Genomic DNA, 18,003 nt, shown 5'->3' with positions numbered 1-18,003 from the left:
GAGAACACTTTGTGCCACAAACAGAATTCTGGGTCCATATCCTACATATGCTGCATAGGTGGTGAAGATTAGCAGGGTCCACTGCAAAGGAATCCACTGCTGATGGAGATAGCCGGTGCCTCCCTTAGAGAAGGCTTGTTGCTGACTTCTGTAAAGGCAGCTGATAGAATTCAGCTCAATTTACTGCACAAAGTACCACGAAGTTTATAATTGCAGCATCTTTATTACTGGTGGCATAAAAAATAAGCTTCATTTCCAGTTTCCAGCTTGAGTTTGCAGCAATGGTAATTAGAAAAAACAGCGTGTTTATTAATTAAAGTATTTATTCTCAATCTTTATATTGCACCCATCAGTTCTCGCTAGGTATGCACAAACTTTAGGAAAACAGCGGATATTATTTTGACATGTAAAGATAATTAATCTGATCGGAAAGCAAGTTACAGAGAAAGAATAAACAGGAAACACCACAATGTCATTTTTGCTGAGTCCTTTTTCCAACTGTAATTGTATTTTAAGGCCCTAAAGAGCATGTCCGAAAAGTGTCTAAATGCAAAGCCTGCAGACATATCACCATTGCTACGGTAATCAATACATGCCTACTCCCCAATACACCTTTCAAGATTCATGGGTCCTACACATGCCTATTACAACATGTAGCATACCTCATCCAGTGCACCCCAACAAGTATGTGGGTGAAACCAGACAATCACTATGCTCTCACATAGAACAATGACAAAAGCACCATTTTCAACAAAATGATCACTCCATATCTGACTTCTCAGTCCTCATCCTAAGTGGAAACATGCACACCACGTTCAAAGGATGACCCTGGGAGCTTAAATCCACAATGTTGCTTGGGCCTAAAAATCATGGTCTTAATAAAGACACTTTGATTTATGTAGGGTTTCCAACTTTCTAATCGCACAAAACCAAACACCGTGCCCAGCCCCTTCCGGAGGCCCTGCCCCCACCCCGCCCCTTCTCCGAGGCCCTGTCCTCCTCTTGCTCCATCTCCCCTCCCTCCGTTGCCCGCTCTTCCCCACCCTCCCTCACTTTCACCGGGCTGGGGAAGAGGGTCGGAGTGCGGGGGGGGGCAGGTATGGGCTCTGAGCTGGGGTGCAGGCTCTGGGTGGGGCCAGAAATCAGGGGTTCAGGGGGTGGGAGAGGGCTCCGGGCTGCAGCAGGGGGTTGGAGTGTGTGTGTGTGGGGGGGGGTTCGAGGGCTCCAGCAGGGGGTGCGGGCTCTGGGTGGGGCTGGGAACGAGGGGTTTGGGATGCAGGAGGGGACTCTGAGCTGGGGCAGGGGGTTGGGGTTCGGGAGGGGGTTTGGGGTGCAGGGGTCCTGGCGGGGCTCACTGCAGCTCCCAGAAAGCATCTGCCAGGTCCCTGCAGCCCCTAGGTGCATTGGCGGCCAGGGAGGCTCTGCGCACTGCCCTTACGCCCACAGGCGCTGCCCCTACAGGTCCCATTGGTCATGGTTCCCAGCCAATGGGAGCTGCGAAGCCAGCGCTGGGGGTGGGGGCAGTGCACGGAGCCTCTCTGGCCGCCCACGCGCCTAGGGGCTGCAGGGACCTGGCGGCTGCTTCTGGGACCCGTGTGGAGCCAGGGCAGGCAGGGAAGCTGCCTTAGTTCTGGGCCTACGCTGCACCGCCGACCGGACTTTTAACGGCCTGGTCAATGGTGCCGACCGGAGCTGCCAGGGTCCCTTTTCGACCGGGCATTCCAGTCGAAAATCAGACACCTGGCAACACTAGATTTATGGCATATTACAACAATCTGTAACCCACTATTCCCTTTTTTTTTTTTGTGGTATGACTTGTAGTTGTTAATGGGCCACTTCACCTTTAACAGTCCTTTAGAATACGTGTTAACTCCTTATGCCAAACAATCTGTTCCACCTTGTATTTAATTGTAAATCTCTGGGTATGTCTCCATTGCAATTAAACCCCAGCGGTTGTTGGCCTGTGTCAGCTGACTCGGGCTCTGGGGGGGGGGGGGGCGCTCAGGCTGAGGGGCTGTAAACTTGTGCTGTAGATGTTCGGGCTCAGGCTGGAGCCTGAGTTCTAGGACCGCACGAGGAAGCAAGGTCCCAGAGCCGAGAGCAAGGTGCTCGAGCGAACGCTTGCCTCTCTCACCAACAGAAGCTGATCCAGTAAAGCTTGCCTCTCTCACCATCAGAAGCTGATCCGGCTTGTCTATGTAAACATAACACTTTCTTATTCAGCAGATTTATTTGGTTTGTATTTTCAGGGTCGAATCTTCTGAGCTTAGTCACAAAATGTTTTTACTGATTTTTACTTATGTTAAAAAACTCAGCTAGAAAACTCAGGGTTCTATGCCTTCTTGTGCATCACCAACAGAATTATGTAATAAGTGCCATTTATTTACACATGTGCAAATCCACTGAATGCAACAAGGTTATGCAGATGGTTGAGATGGTTAGTCTGTGGAAGAGAAGAATGAGGGGGGATTTGATAGCTGCTTTCAACTACCTGAAAGGGGGTTCCAAAGAGGATGGATATAGACTGTTCTCAGTGGTAGCAGTTGACAGAACGAGGAGTAATGGTCTCAAGTTGCAGTGGGGGAGGTTTAGGTTGGATATTAGGAAAAACTTTTTCACTAGGAGGATGGTGAAGCACTGGAATGCATTACCTAGGGAGGTGGTGGAATCTCCTTCCTTAGAAGTTTTTAAGGTAAGGCTTGACAAAGCCCTGGCTGGGATGATTTAGTTGGGGTTGGTCCTGCTTTGAGCAGGACTAGATGACCCCCTTCCAACCGTTATATTCTATGATTCTATGAAAGGACCGAGCTTCACTTCCAGATCTCAGACTGAATTTGTAGGGCTGGCAGTTACTTTACCATTTGGGAAGACCCCAATCCAATAAACATGTGCATAATTTTAAATACATGAGCAATCCCATTGATCTGGACCATGAGGTGGAAATCACTAACAGACAATAAACAGGAACCCCCTAATGCTATGTCTATGAAGTTACTTTTCAGGGGAGAACTCCACTTTAAAACGTCTTAGGTTGCTATCACAGCCATCACTTAAACATACAATTTGGGAGTAATATTAGGCTGCTACTTGAGGTATTTTTTATAGGGCAGTAGCCAAAAAATATGGCTGAATTTTGAAAATGTACATATAAATATTCCTTAACGATGAAGGGACAAGTACATTTCTGGCAGAAAAGAAAGTTGTGAGCTATTGAAGAAAATCAATTCTGAGCATGCTCAGTGGGCATGTTAAGATTTTTAGAAGATGATTGAAGCCCCATTCGCTGTGTGTCATCACACAGGGAGTGATAACATTGCACATGCTCTTTTCAGCTTGACAAGCACGGGGCTGCCACTCTCAGGGGGCTACTGAGATGTTTTCTCTGAAGGAGATTGTGACCCTTTCATTTTAACAAATACAGCCAATCCCTACCCACATTATCAACCCAAAAGCTGTATTTACATTGGCAATATCACAGCTTCTGTCAAAGTAGCGTCACTCCATATTTTTTGTTACATTTAGCTTTTATCTGCAAATTTCAAGATTTAATTTAAAATAAAACTATCGTGCCAATCCTTCTCTCTTTGAAGTCAATGGGAGTTTTGCCATTGACTTTCAATGTTAGAAGGCTTGAGTCCTTAACAAGAAAAAGACAAATAGAAAATACTACATATGGGCAATGCAGCCCAGTTACCATTGCTGTGGGAACCATTAAGATTTGCATTTTTAATTTTAACTATGCCACCTTGCTCTAGTTTCACAGTGCAGCTGGAAAGGGAAGGCAAATAGCTGACATAAGCAATGGTGCTTTAAACAGACAAACAGTTTCTCACAAATCTCTGAATTGTGTTCTTGAAAGTGCCATGCCATCTTTGATGGGAACGATTGAGTTTTATTTTATTTAAGATCTTATTTTCCGTTCGGGAGGGGCTTTTTCATAGAGTTAATCAATAAACAGAGAAATGAAGAAGAGAAGAAAAACAATATGAATTGAATTTCAGACGATTCATCCTAGGACATGTAAACTTTGCACTCCAAAGGCTGAATCCTCATGAGCTCTGGCTGTGTAAAGAGGCCTTGAAGTGGACATACAAGTAGTTTACTCCCATTGTATGGCCTCCTGCAATGCCATGGGGGTATAAAGTGGCTGTGGTGTAAAAGAGTACCAGGTCCCTAAAACAGAAAATCCATCACTATATAATCAGATCTGCTTTATAAAGAACAAAGTCATATTACAACACTTTTTCTGAAATCATCCTCACTAGTGAGCTGTAGCTCACAAAAGCTTATGCTCAAATAATTTGTTAGTCTCTAAGGTGCCACAAGTCCTCCTTTTCTTTTTATCTTAATGACTGTTGACACTAAACAGAGAGTAGTTCTTCCTGCTCTTTGTTGTGGAAGGGTAATATGTTTGAATGAAAGGTAACAGTGAGGTGCAGAGACTAACTTTGTGTAGTCAACAAGGTAATAATAAGAGTTGGCACTTACATAACACCTTTGGCATGAAGTTCTCAAAGCACTTTGCAAAAACATTAATTATTTACCCTTACAGGACCCTGGAAGATACATTTATATCTGTGTTTGTAAACTGAGATACAGAGAGGTAAAGAGACTTGTCAAAGTCACACACATAGCATGGCAGGTGGCAAATTCAGGAGTGAAACCCAGAACTCTTGATTCCCAGTCCCTGGTTGGAATGTGCACGAGATATCAATACCTCCCATACAAGACCACATATGTCTATCATAATAAATTAGATTTAATACATATTGGAATGATCTCTATAATGATTAGAAGTCTCTAAGGATGTGTATATAATTATAGATACATATTATTAACACTGATACCCATTAGAAATACTTTCACATAAGTAGGACCCTGCCAAATTAACGGTCCATTTTGGTCAATTTCACGGTCATGGGATTTTAAAAATCTTAAATGTCATGATTTCATCTATTTAAATCTGAAATGTCATGGTGTTGTAATTGTAGGGAAGCTGACCCAAAAAGGAGTTGTGTGGGGGAAGGTTGCAAGGCTATTGTAGGGAGGGTTGCGGTACTGCTACCCTTCCTTCTGCACTGCGGCTGGCGGCGACGCTGCCTTCCGAGCTGGGCAGCTGGGGAGCGGCGGCTGCTGGCCAGGAGCCCAGCTCTGAAGGCAGAGCCGCCGCCAGCAGCAGCGCAGAAGGAAGGACGGCCTGGTGTGGTATTGCCACCCTTCCTTCTGCGCTGCTGCTTGCAGAGCTGGGCCCTCAGTCAGCAGCCGCCACTCTCCGGCCGCCCAGCTCTGCAGGCAGCAATGCAGAAGGAAGGGTGGCATAGTATGGTATTGCCATGCTTACTTCTGTGCTGCTGGTGGTGGGGCACCATCATCAGCGCTGAGCGCCTGGCCAAAAGTTGCCACTCTCCAGCTGCCCAGCTCTAAAGGCAGCGCAGAAGTAAGGGTGGCAATTCTGTAACCCCTCTAAAATAACCTTGCAACCCCCTGCAACTCCCTTTTGGGTCAAGACCTCCAATTTGAGAAATGCTGGTCTCCCCCATGAAATCTGTACAGTATAGAGTAAAAACACACAAAATACCACATTTCATGGTGGGAGACCTGATTTCATGGTCCGCGATGCATTTTTCATGGCCACAAATTTGGTAGGGCACTACACATAAGACAATCACATATGATATAGATCTTCTTCATTTGTTTGAGTAACAGAGATGGGAAAACAAATAGCTGTTTCTTTAATTAATCTCTTTGTTGCACATTTAAGGTAGACAGTATTTGATAAATAATTTTCCACACTATGTCTCTGACTCACAGAAAGACTTTACCAAATTATTATTAATTATTTGTATGTAGTTGTGCCTCCAGGCCCCAGTCATGGATCAACACAGAACAAACACAGAACAAAAAGATAGTGCCTGCCCTGAAGAACTGACCACCTGAGTAAATCAGCAGAGATTGGAGAAAAGGAGGAACGGTCACGTGTCTGTAATGCAAACCTCTTCTAACAATATGAACTAGGATATCTGTGTAAATACTGCAGTTCTCTCTCTCTCCGCCCTTGTTTAGAAGAATCAGAAATATTCTTGGTGAAATCCTGGCCCCATTAGAGGCTCCTATTGATTTGGTAAGTCAGGATTGTACTCTCTAACTCCAAGAGGACGATGCATCTGGAAACAATGTAGGGTGTCTCAGGAAAAGAACATACTTTGGCATATGACGTTGTAAAACGTTGGGAAAAAAATCCGGTAAAAAATCAAAAATTGCAGTAGATACAATAATCAAATCATGAAATGCATGTGCACTTTGCATTCAGATTCATAATTCAAAACAGGTAGAAAATATGAATTAAATTAATACTAAGAGCACCAGGATGAGAAAACAAAGAAACAAACAAAGCCCCAAACCCTTTGGATTATGTGCAAGGAATGCAGTTTTTTGCTGCAGCTGATAAAATGGCTGTTGCTGCACTGAAATGCTTCAGTGATTTCTCAGAATGCCACATTGCAGGAGTGGTTAATTAAACTACTCAGCAACCCTCCTCTCGATTATTAAAAATAATCAGCCTGTAAGCACATATAGAATAATAGTGTTATAGGAATAGCCAGCATGGATTTGTCAAGAACAAAAGAACTTCAAAAAGAAAAGGAGGACTTGGGGCACCTTAGAGACTAACAAATTTATTTGAGCATAAACTCTCGTGTAGCTCACGAAAGCTTATGCTCAAATAAATCTGTTTAGTCTCTAAGGTGCCCCAAGTCCTCCTTTTCTTTTTGCGGATACAGACTAACATGGCTGCTACTCTGAAAAGAACTTCAGTAACTCAGACAGGAGTTATGGGCTGGGTGAATGAGGGTCCGTGGCCTGCAATGATCATGATGGTCCTTCTGGCCTTAAAGTCTGAGTCTTTGCTGCAAGACTAACTGTGTGAAATCCTGCAGCAGGAGAAGCTGGCAAATGAAATGCAAATGAAATTCAAGGACTTCTTAAAATAGTTGCTTATAAACAAAACTTGCATGATGAAAAGTTATTGTGTCAGCAGGTGATAGTATGTTTCGGAAGTTTGCATTGTGCAACATGCTCTTGGCTTCTTCATTTGCTCTCTTGTAGTTTAGGCAGAAGCACATCAGCATCATCAGATACAGATTCAGGTGTTTATAAAGGTAAGATTGACATAATTTATTCCAAATGACTGAAATCGGAGCAAACCAATACACGACAGAATGAGCAGGTTTCCAAGCATAAATCAGTGCTTTAACCTGGAATGTACTTGTAACATTTTGTAGAAATGCCGAATTATCTTGCTGGTTTTCCTAAAGAAAAATCAATCCTATATTCTGATCCAAAGCTCACTGAAGTCAATGGGTGTCTTTCCATTAACCTCAGTGGGCTTTAATCAGGCCCCTGTGCAAACTGCTGAGTGCCTTCCATTCATTCAGCACCTAGCAAGACCCCTTTGGGCATGGCTCGAAGCTATGTTGAACTCCAGCAAATCAATGGGTATTGGGAGAATTAGCATCTCTCTGGTTCAGGCCCTGCACACCAGACTGATCACATTTACTCCTGGCTTACATCAGCGTAACTGAGATTGGAATCGATCTGTAAATGTTCATCTCTACATTGTACAAATAACTGACATATTTTTCATATGTGCCCCTGGCACTGGGCTAGCCTGTAATATTACAGCCTGCCCTGAGTTAGGGGGGTGATAGGTAGCTATACTGCCCCAGGAGCAGACCAAACATCTCAGAGAACCATGCTCTCCTACTCTGGAAACAAGTTATTTCATTCCATTCCATACAGCAGCTTACCCCAATGTGTGCCTTGCCAGCTACTCTTGTAGCGATGCGGAAAGAGCCCGAACTCCCGCACCCCACTCTGGGCCTCCTCTCCTCCCACTTGCTTACAGAGGGAAGTATCAGTTGAATAGGTGCAGCTATTCCTCCTTCCAAGCCATGGCCAGATTCACAGGCTGGGCAGGCATGAATACAGGATTGAGTATGGGGATGTTATCCTCCTTTAATTTCTTGCACATCTGAAAAAGGACCATGCCAATCCGATCCATTCATGATCAATAACTACCTTGGTGCACTACGCTAGCAGACAAGAGGTTTTTGCTGGAAGTTGCTATTTTGGCCAAACCAGCATATCCCCTTGTTTTGATCATGGGGAAAAAAAATCATCATCAGAGCGATTTTGACAATAATCTATCAAAATGATCGTACTCACCTCCACTGAGGGCAAGTGCCCTAGAGTTCTGCTGTTGTCTGAAACTCAGTGATAAAGCTTAGTGATAAAAACAGGCTTCCATGTTCCTGCTTGGATTACTCCATTTCTGATGAACTCTCAAAATGCAATTAATCATCAAATTGTAAATATGACTAATGCATTTGTCCTATGGGGCACATTATTGCAGCTGCTCCAGAGAAACGTATATCCAGTTCTAATCTAATTATGCTTTGACCCACTGATACCCGTTGGGATATAAAAACAAGGTCATAATCCATTCTAAAAAAATACAATCAGTTTATAAATCACCCCAGGTAAAAAATGGCAGTAAAACTTGACAGTAAATTGTACTATGAAGGAGGCTTTAGGGCTAAAGAGTGAAACAGTTTAATCATTTTTGACTTTCAAATTCAACTTGGTCTTTAAAACAATTTTAGACTAAAATATTTTAAAGGATACTGCCAAGGTATTTGGCAAAATTCCCACACTGATATCAACAATAAATTATTGGAAATAATGAAGGTGAAATGTGTTTACAAAATCTTTTAGTCCCATTAAGTATGTACACTAGTTTGTTACTGTAAGGTTGCCATTTGTCATCTTTTTTTTATAATAACTTTGAAACATGTCTGGAAAAAAACCAACCTATATAAATCTAAAGAACTGCATAGCCTCTGCAAAGATATTTATTAATAGAAGGATCAAATTACAGGTCTAACTAATCTTGGTAGTGTTCCTTAACTCTTTTTAAAAGCCTGGTTTAATGTACGTAATTTAGACTTGATCCTCCAAGCCATCAGTGTGAGTAGCTATTTCTCACATAGGTAGGCTCATTGACTTACATGAACAATGGTTGCAGGAGTGGAGCATAAAAATCCAGTTTATGTACATGATTTACATGACTATTTTGCAGCCTATCAGAATTCGTATCTATGGCATCATCTGCCTGTATTGTATATTAATATAAAATGCAGTGAATTGTTTATTCTTCTCTATATTCCTGACGCAGATAATTTACTCTTTATATTTTATAATTCAATAGAAGAAAACACAATCATAAATACAATACAAACAGACAATCTCTGGGAATTCGTTTATAGGAATGTCTGCAGCAAACATCACCACATCACAGTAGCTGACCGAATAAAAATGAGAGTTATGTTTTTAGCGGGGTAAAGACTTTGAGCCTGATCTTGCAACCCTTACTCAGGGAAAATTCCTAGGGAAGTCAACAGAAGCTTTGCCTTCATCAGGATTATGGGATCAGACCCTCTTTGTGGGCTTTAACCCTGGCAAGTATTGAACATTGCCTGTACAATTCTCAACACTCTCAACTGGAAGTCAGTGGGAGATGAGAATTCTCAGAATCTTCCAATAGGTGCTGGGCACCTTGCAGAACTGGGCTTGAGTAGATCTAATTTTGTTTTCTTTATCTCATTTCTCATTTCACTTCTCTCTCTCTTCCTCCCCTCCCCCACTTTCTCCCTTAAAGTGCTGTAAGTAAATCAGAGGTTAAATAATATTTTGGAAAAGCGGTGCAGGGAAATTCACATAACCTCTTGCAAATGACTATTGGAGAAAACGGTGAACTGTGGGCAATATTTATATGCATTAAAATGTGTGCCTTAAACAACAAAAATCACAGCTACCCCAAAAGGCAAGCTCTGTGTGTCTGAAGACTGAAGACTTTCAGCTGCATCTGAGTATGTGCTTCTCAATAAAAGTGTAATTAATTAGGATAAAGAGAAAACAGGACACCTGGTACTTGACTCCCCTCTTACACCACTATAACCTCATTATTTTTATGGAATTACTCCTGATTTACACCAGTGTGAGTAAGAAAAGAATCAGACTCATTGTCCACATAGATACTACTGGATAAGCTAATGAATTAGCTACGCTATAGACCATGCTATTGTATTCAGTACTGTGCGCAATATTTTCCCTGCATGAAATCCCCATTGAAGTCAATGGAAAACCTCTTATTTCCAGAAAAACTCAGAATTTCACCCTCTGTCTTTTCCATCTTTCCTGGTATATTTTAATTCATGTAGCTGGTCTAATGTAGGTACCCACACACCTTCCTGTCTATCCAGATGGCTAAATTATTACAGCTTCCAGAACATTATTAGAGAAACAACATGGGTGAGGTAATATATTTTATTTTTACTTTATCTTTTATTATCTCACCCTCTTTATCTCACTAATATCCTGGGACCAACACAGCTGTGACAACACTGCATGTAATATTATTAGATAGTCACGGGTCAGTGAATTTGATGTTTACAACCAGGTAAAATAAACCATATGATAAAAGAGACAGTTTTATCTGGAAGATCAGGATAGCTGAATTCTCCTGCAGACTTAATGTATAACCTTGGGCAAGTCATTTAAACTATCTGCACCTATCTGTAAAATAATATTGACAGTGTTATGGGGCTTAAATCATTAATAATTTTAAAATGCTTTGAAAGCCTCAGAGGGAAAATGGCTATAACAGTGCAAAGCGACCCTTTGGGCTGTATCTTCCCATGTGAGTGTACAGAGCCTCGTACATTGTGGACATGATAAGAATAACAATAAGAGTTATTCTAAACTACATGATAGGGCAGCCATCACATCACTATGACTTTATAATGTGCTGCCCCTATGCAATAAATATTGTTTAATGGTTTCCTGTTCCTTGACTTTACCATGCAAGAAATCCATAAAGTGTACAAGGTAGATAATGTGATTTGAATTACAATTCATTGTCTTAGTGCAATACCTGATTGCGTCTTAGTGCAGTACCCGTAAACTTATCCTAACCTACACCTTATCATAAAAAGAAAAGGAGTACTTGTGGCACCTTAGAGACACCTTATCATGTAGACAATAGGTCCAATTCTGTGGGGGTACTGAGCACACCCAGCTCCCATTTACTTCACAGGAGCTGAGGGCATTCAGTGCCTTGCAGGGGTTTCTAAGCACCTGGCAGGATCATGCCAACCATTTGGACTGGCAGAGTAAATATCAAATTAAGCTGGGAGATGAGAGAAGCTGCTATTGGAAGTAACAAGAAACCACAAGAGGGAGCCAAATGAAAGTGTTCTACATCCAAAAATAGAAAGGCAAAGGATGTTCAGCACCAAAAGCCAGAGGAGAGCGCCCAGTGTAAATAGAGGTCACAGGCCTGCCAGCTCTGGCTTTACTTACTATTCCATTCCTCCTCCACTTTAATACAAGATCAAAAAATAAAATCATCTAAACTATGTATTCTCTGAAACATTTTTTGATGGGGTAGGGGGTAGAGAGAGCTATTTATATTCTTAAATATCTCTATATTCCCTTAAATCAGGCGAATGCTTAGTGTGTGTGTGTGTGTGGGGGGGGGGAATGGAAAGAAAAAGAGAAGAAAAAAGAAAAAAACGTGAAATGTCATATAAACGTTAATATCCTTTTGACTGGCACGGAGGTGGAGGATCAGGTCAAATCAAATATTCTAGTGGAGAAAAACGTGCTGAAGCGATTTATAATTTGATAGTTTAAATAACTGGGTTTAAAGGTGTAAAGTGTAAAACAACACCCATGTACTGAATAGTGTGTGGAGCCTATTACCCAGTTCTATATCTTTAGTTCATGAAGACAATCATGTAGCAAGTAGTTTATCATTTTGCATGGTTCAATAGCATTTCATTCATATAACTGACTAGGTATTGTGCTGTCAAATAGAAGGGATAATTGGTATCTCTCCCAAGAAATGTCTATGTTATGAATGACCCCCCCTTCCCCCCAAAAGACTAGTTAACTGCATTGAAATGCATGAAGCAGATTATACAGTATTACTCACAATGAAAAAAGATCACAGAAGTACATTTTGGTAAGTGAAACTGGATTGGGATGTCAAGTATTAGGGGGTAGCCGCATTAGTCTGTACCCACAAAAACAACAGGGAGTCCAGTGGCACCTTAAAGACTGGAACAGAGTTATTTGGGCATAAGCTTATGCCCGAAAGCTTATGCCCAAATAAATGTTAGTCTTTAAGGTTTTTGTGGATTGGGATGGAATTTTTGAAAACCTGCCATAGACAATTATTTTGATTGGTATAAGTACTCCTTTTTCTTCTATAGTTAATTGTAAGCAGCAAAGACTTTATAGTACAGCACAACTATTTCATATTCTAACAGCTAATGCCATGTAAGACACACTGTGCCTCCTGTATATAAATCATAAAGAGCCTGGACATTAACAAGCGAAGGCAGCCAAACAGACCAGCTGTTACAGGAAAGGAGTGCAATTAGAAATAAGGCAAGGCTCCTAAAAGTGCTTGCAGTGACCATAAGGTCAAGGATAAATAAATGAAATGGAATAGCTGTAGTACTAAATGACATAAGCAGAATCATCTGGCTGCCATGAGACTGGTTTGAGGCATCTGATTGCCAGGAGACCAATCTAGTCAAAACTCCTAGTGTAAGAATGTGCACACCGTCTACTTGCATGTCTCTTACGGTCATGTGGCCACAACAGCAGAAGACACAAATGAGGCTAGATACTGTCTCCAAATAAGAAAAATGATGCTATTTTTGTGCTTTCCTCTGGCTCAGATTAACTCCCCCTGGCCTCCCCTCTCCACTTTAGTGAGTCACGTTTACATGATAATCTTATCTGAAATACGGGGACCACAGAACCATGACATTCTAGAAGGGGAGAAAGGAGCATCTAAATGACTAAGTTCTCCATTGCTGCCCAGTGAGTGGGAGAAAAAAGCTTAGCAAAATATCATATTTCCCAGTTTCACAGGGATGTTGCAAATTTTTGTACATTAATGTTTGTAAAGTGATTTTGAGATTGTAGGACAAAAGGGGCTATGGGAGTGCAAAGTAATATTAAGTCCTTAATTTACTCTCTTTGTCCTTCCTTCCTGCCCCTACGCAGTTAACATTTCAGAACGTTCATGCCTGAGCTGGTCTCACAAGGGGTATGTTAGCCAATAAACTGCACACACAACCTCCACCAGGCAATAAACTCCCTGACCTAAGTGATTCCTTCAAAGTGCCCTGTACACTTCTGTTTGACCCAGGAAGACCCACCTCTACCAGCAAACCAATTTTGGGTGACTGTTTAGATGGCTGCCTAAGAACTAGATCCAAAGCCCTTTGAATTCAATGGGGCTCTTTCCATTATTTCAGTGGGCTTCAGCTCTGACTCTCAGACCTTGCACATGAGGAGAGATTAACTTTACAGCTTGGAAAAGCAGCTGCTAAGGGAGGCTACGATAGAGCTCTATAAAATCATGAATGGTGGAGAGAAAGTAAATAAAGAAGTGTTATTTACTCCTTCACATAGCACAAGAACCAGGGGTCACCCAATTAAATTAATAGGCAACAGGTTTAAAACAAAGAAAAGGAAGCCCTTCTTCACACAACACACAGTCAACCTGTGGAACTCCTTGCCAGGGGATGTTGTGAAGGCCAAAACTATAACAGGATACAAAAAAGAATTAGATAAGTTCATGGAGGATATGTCCATCAACAGCTATTAGCCAAGAGTCTCTGTGCATCCCTAGCCTCTGACTGCCAAAAGCTGGGACTGGACAACATGGAATGGATCACGCAATAACTGCCCTCATTCCCTCTGAAACACCTGACCCTGCCCACTCTCAGAGGACAGGATACTGGACTAGATGGACCATTGGTCTGAGCCAATATGGCTATTCTTATGTTCTTTTGGGAAAAAAAAGTCATCAATAACATTTCACACTTTTCTACAACACTTTCCATGCCAGCATCTCAAAATGCTCCACACATCCAACACCCCTGGGAGGTAGGGTATAATTCTGAGAGTGAGGAAACCAAAAGGCACAAACAAGTGAAGTGATTTGCCAGAGATCAGAGCACAGCTGGGAAGAGGCATCAACATTGCTGCCTCCCAGTTCCTGTGCTTTAAATACTGGATCAGTGCTTGAACTGAGGAGCGGAGAAGTGACAGGGTACCCCAAAGCCCCTCCACTCTCCCCAAAAAGTGTTTCAAGGGGCAGCAGTGAGATATGTGGGGGGAGGGGCAGAATTCAGCAAACCCACCTCTACATCCCCCTTGCCCCAATTCAGGTGCTTCACCCAGGCCACGCTCCCTTTCCCAGGGGGCTTTCTTACTGTAACCAATGTCTCTTATCTTTGTCCTTCTCCTCCCAGTGACACACATTTCAATGACTAAAGAAATCAAGGGCTATTATCCCCCTCCCCCCCGCACATCCTGGGGCAGAAGTGCAGGCTGGCTGTCACTTTATGAAGAGGGTACCTGGTTGAGGGAAGTCACTGCCAGCCTAGGGATGACCAGCTGCATGACGAGCTGCAGGAGGGAAGTCACCAGTCCGGCCAGGATGGCCCAGGTGAGGGGCAACGGAAGCATGCTGTAGGTGGCAAAGAGGGTGAAGAGCACGTAGCCGATCCCGTCGCCCAGAAGGCCACAGCCCAGGCCGGCGGCCAGGATCTGCGTGGCCATGGCCACCCAAGTCACCACCCCGCTGTACTGCAGGTAGGTGTAGGAGGTCGTGTCCTTCCTGACCACCACTAAGGCACAGATCACCACCTCGATGCCGGTGAAGAAGCCCAGCAGGATGCCCTTGATGGGGTCCATGGGGGCCGAGGCCAGGGTCAGGTGGAGCAGCAGCAAGGTCAGCTTGGTCAGCACGTCCAGGATGTTCATGACCACCTGGGACTTGCGCCGCTGGCCCAGGAAGTAGCGCTGGTAGAGACGCTCCAGGTCCCGGGACTTGAAGGAGTTGCGCAGCGTGGGGAAGATGACCCCGCGGTAGGTGTAGCCCCAGCTGAGGAAGAAGTCGGAGTTGCTGGGGGCGCAGTCGAGGTGCAGGAAGCCCAGGTCCCCGCTGCTGCTCGTGCGCTCCGGGAAGACTTTGGTGCCCCCGTTGTTGTGGCGCTCGGAGGGGCGGCGCGGCGGGTGGGGGTGGTGGTTGGGGCAGCAGGAGTCCTGCGAGCCCAGGGCTTTGCCGCCGCCGCTGCTCCCCCCGCTGCTGCTGCTCTGCTCCTGGATGAAGCGCTGCTCGGTGATGTGGCGCACCGCGGTCTGCCACAGCAGGCGCTGGGGTCTGGCGCGGCCGCTGCCCGGGGGGGTCCGGTTGATGGTGTACAGCTCCGCGCTGTCGCTCAGGCAGCGCACCTCGGAGAGCTCCATGGCGGCCGGGGGGCAGAGGGGTGGCGGGGGGGGGAGCAGGAGGGGGTGTCGGGGTGGGCGAGTGTCACATCGAGAGGCGGGCGGTCAGCGGAGGGTGGCGGGGCCGGGTGGCCCCATGCCTGGCGCGCCGGCCGCCCCTGGCAGAGCCGGGTGGGTCCCCTGCCGCATGCCGCGAGTGCGGGCTGGTTTGTTGCACAGGGGCTGGGCGGGGGAGGGAAGCGGGCTGGTTGGCTCTGCCGCCGGTTGGTTTTTAGCAGGTGCAGCCACGCCGCGGTGATGTCTGGCTTGGCACCGCGCAGCGCAGAGAGGAGGAGGAGGAGGAGGAGAGGCCCATGGACCGGCAAAGCGCCCCCCTCCCCCTCCCGCCCCCAGGCTCAGCGAGGCAACGTCCCAGGGACGCAGCAGCCTTGGTCCCATCCAGGGACCAGCTGCGGGAGCACGGAGCGGTGCAACATGCACCCCCAGAGTCTGCAGCCCCGGCGGTCCCACCGGGCAGCTCAGCCCGCCGGGGTGCGGCTGTTACTCGCCCCGGGATTCGGGGAGCGGGCGGCTCATTGACCTGCTGTCACCCCGCAGGCGCCGGGCCGCAGAAGCCATCCGTGCAAGAGCGAGCGGAGAAGCAAACAACCCAGCAAGGTCTTTGCCGAGGTCACTCATGAAACCTAGAAGTGGGGGCCGGGCAGCCCCGGGGCACGGGACGGGCAGGGCAACGAGCGGTGCCGCATCCCTGGCTGCGGGCTGGGCAGCAGCATCTTCCCGTGCGGGCTGACAGGGGCGGAGAAAGCGGCTGCCAAACGCAACTCCAGCCCAGCGGGACTTTGTTCTCTCTCTCCTGCGAGCGGTGACTTGCAGCTGCACATGTCCGGCGGGGATGGCCGCTCTGGGCTAGGGGCCCGCCCCCGCAGGAGGGAGCCTCGGACGGGGAGCCACGGCCGGGCTTTGCACAAAGCAAAACCAACTCTCAGAGCACCTCGGAGCGCGGGTTGTGTCCCCGGGGCTTCCAGGCGCGCCTCCGAGCATCCAGGGGCTCCGCCACCTGCCCCCGGGCCGGGGAAAGAGGCGAGACCGGGCGCCCTCACTTCCAGCCGCCCTCGGGGGTGACCGGGGCAGCCGCGGTCCAGCTGTGGGATCCGGGCGAGAGCAGGGCGGGAGTTTCCTCGCTCTCAAAAGTGTTGGCGGCCGCGAGGACGAGGCGGGAACTCATGAGCTCTCGGGGCCGCCGGGCTTAATCCAGACCCGCTCCTTGCAGGCAGATGTGAGCCCGAGCCCTGCCGCGAGCGCGGCTCCCCGGGGCGCGCGTGGCCGGCGGCCGGGCGAGCAGGGCGCGGAGTGGTTCCCGCGGGCCGGCATTAGCAGCAGCGGCGCACGCAGCGTTAGCGCCCGGGATAGACGGGATTAGCGGGGTAAAGACCGGCCGCGGTGTCCGGGGCTGCCGCGGCTGCTCCTGGAAGAGGCGGGCAGAGCCCTGGCACGGTCAGCTGATGCCCAGTGACGTCAGGCTCTAGTCTCTTGCCCTCCCCTTCTGTCCAGTGACAGCAGAATCATCCCCCGTGCAGGGGCGGCGAGTCAGGACCTGCCCGGGGTCGGCTCGGCTCGGCTCGGCTCAGAGGCGCCGTGAAAGCCGGCCACTGACTTTCTTTGGCACTGACTTTGGAACTGAACCGAAGTGTTTGTTAAGTGCTGACAATGGAGGGGGGTGCGGGGGGGGGATCAAGAGAGCCAGCCCCCGCCCTAAAGAGCCTGCAGTGTAGAGAAGAGGCACACAGAAATCGGCAGGCACTGGGAGAGCCAGAGGTGGGTAGGACTTAGTGACTTCTGCGTCCCCTCCTCCTTATTAAACTCACTTCTGGTGGACATCATATAGAATAAATAGATTTTAGGAAGGATTTCAATGACTATTATTTGTATTACAACAGCCATCCAGAGCATCCACACACTCGGCTCAGACTCAGGGTTGAGCCCAAATACCCCTTATCGGTCATGCACACACATCTTGCTGATTCAGGTCAGCAGCCCCGTGGACCTGGGTCCTAGGATCCATTAAGGACTTAGGTCCAATCCCTGCCATTTTGCAGTGTCGATGCAGATCAAGCCATAAACACAAGTCATAAGGTCTGCATAGTGCAGTATAGACATGTTAGCATGGCTAGAAGAGCCTGGTCCAGCAACTGTAAACCCAGGTTAACAAAGCAGTGTGGACAAGTAAACACTGAATCCACAAGGCTGGGTCCCAACCAAGTCTGAGCCCCATTCTGCTAGGCACTATACAGACTTAGAGCAAAGAAAATCCTCACAAAGAGCTTGGATGAGGAGTGGGCTTGGTGAACTGGAGTGGGAGATCATTACACTCTTAGGGGGCAGGGTAGAAAAAGACACTGATCTGGACTGGGAGAGTGTAACAAATGGGACATCAAGGATTAATACATAATAATAAATAATAATAGAAATAATATCTGTACTCATATTGGGCAGTACTTCACTTCAAGAATCAACCCATTAAAACATTGAGACTCCCTGAGGATGAAAGTGCTACTCAATATAAGAAGCGGTATCATAACTATGGGCTCATAATTATTCTGATTAATAATAATGATACCCCAAATCATAGTA

General features: G+C 46.3%; 1 protein-coding gene across 2 annotated transcripts in view; it reads right to left on the bottom strand.

Annotated features, from left to right (window-relative positions):
* The window catches only part of ADCY8 (adenylate cyclase 8), a 185,384-nt gene extending 168,555 nt beyond the window's left edge, over nucleotides 1–16,829 (bottom strand). For both annotated transcript variants that reach the window (XM_073330121.2, XM_073330122.2), the window contains exon 1: nucleotides 14,500–16,829. In XM_073330121.2, coding sequence (XP_073186222.1) covers nucleotides 14,500–15,393 — 894 coding nt within the window. In that variant the 5' untranslated portion in view covers nucleotides 15,394–16,829. The remainder of the gene's footprint in view (nucleotides 1–14,499) is intronic.
* Between the last annotated feature and the right edge of the window lie 1,174 nt (nucleotides 16,830–18,003).

This window comes from Lepidochelys kempii, chromosome 2 (assembly GCF_965140285.1).
Source record: "Lepidochelys kempii isolate rLepKem1 chromosome 2, rLepKem1.hap1, whole genome shotgun sequence".
NCBI lineage: Eukaryota > Metazoa > Chordata > Testudines > Cheloniidae > Lepidochelys > Lepidochelys kempii.
The sequence above is the reverse complement of the archived record's forward strand: the minus strand, read 5'-3'. Positions and strand labels throughout refer to the sequence as shown.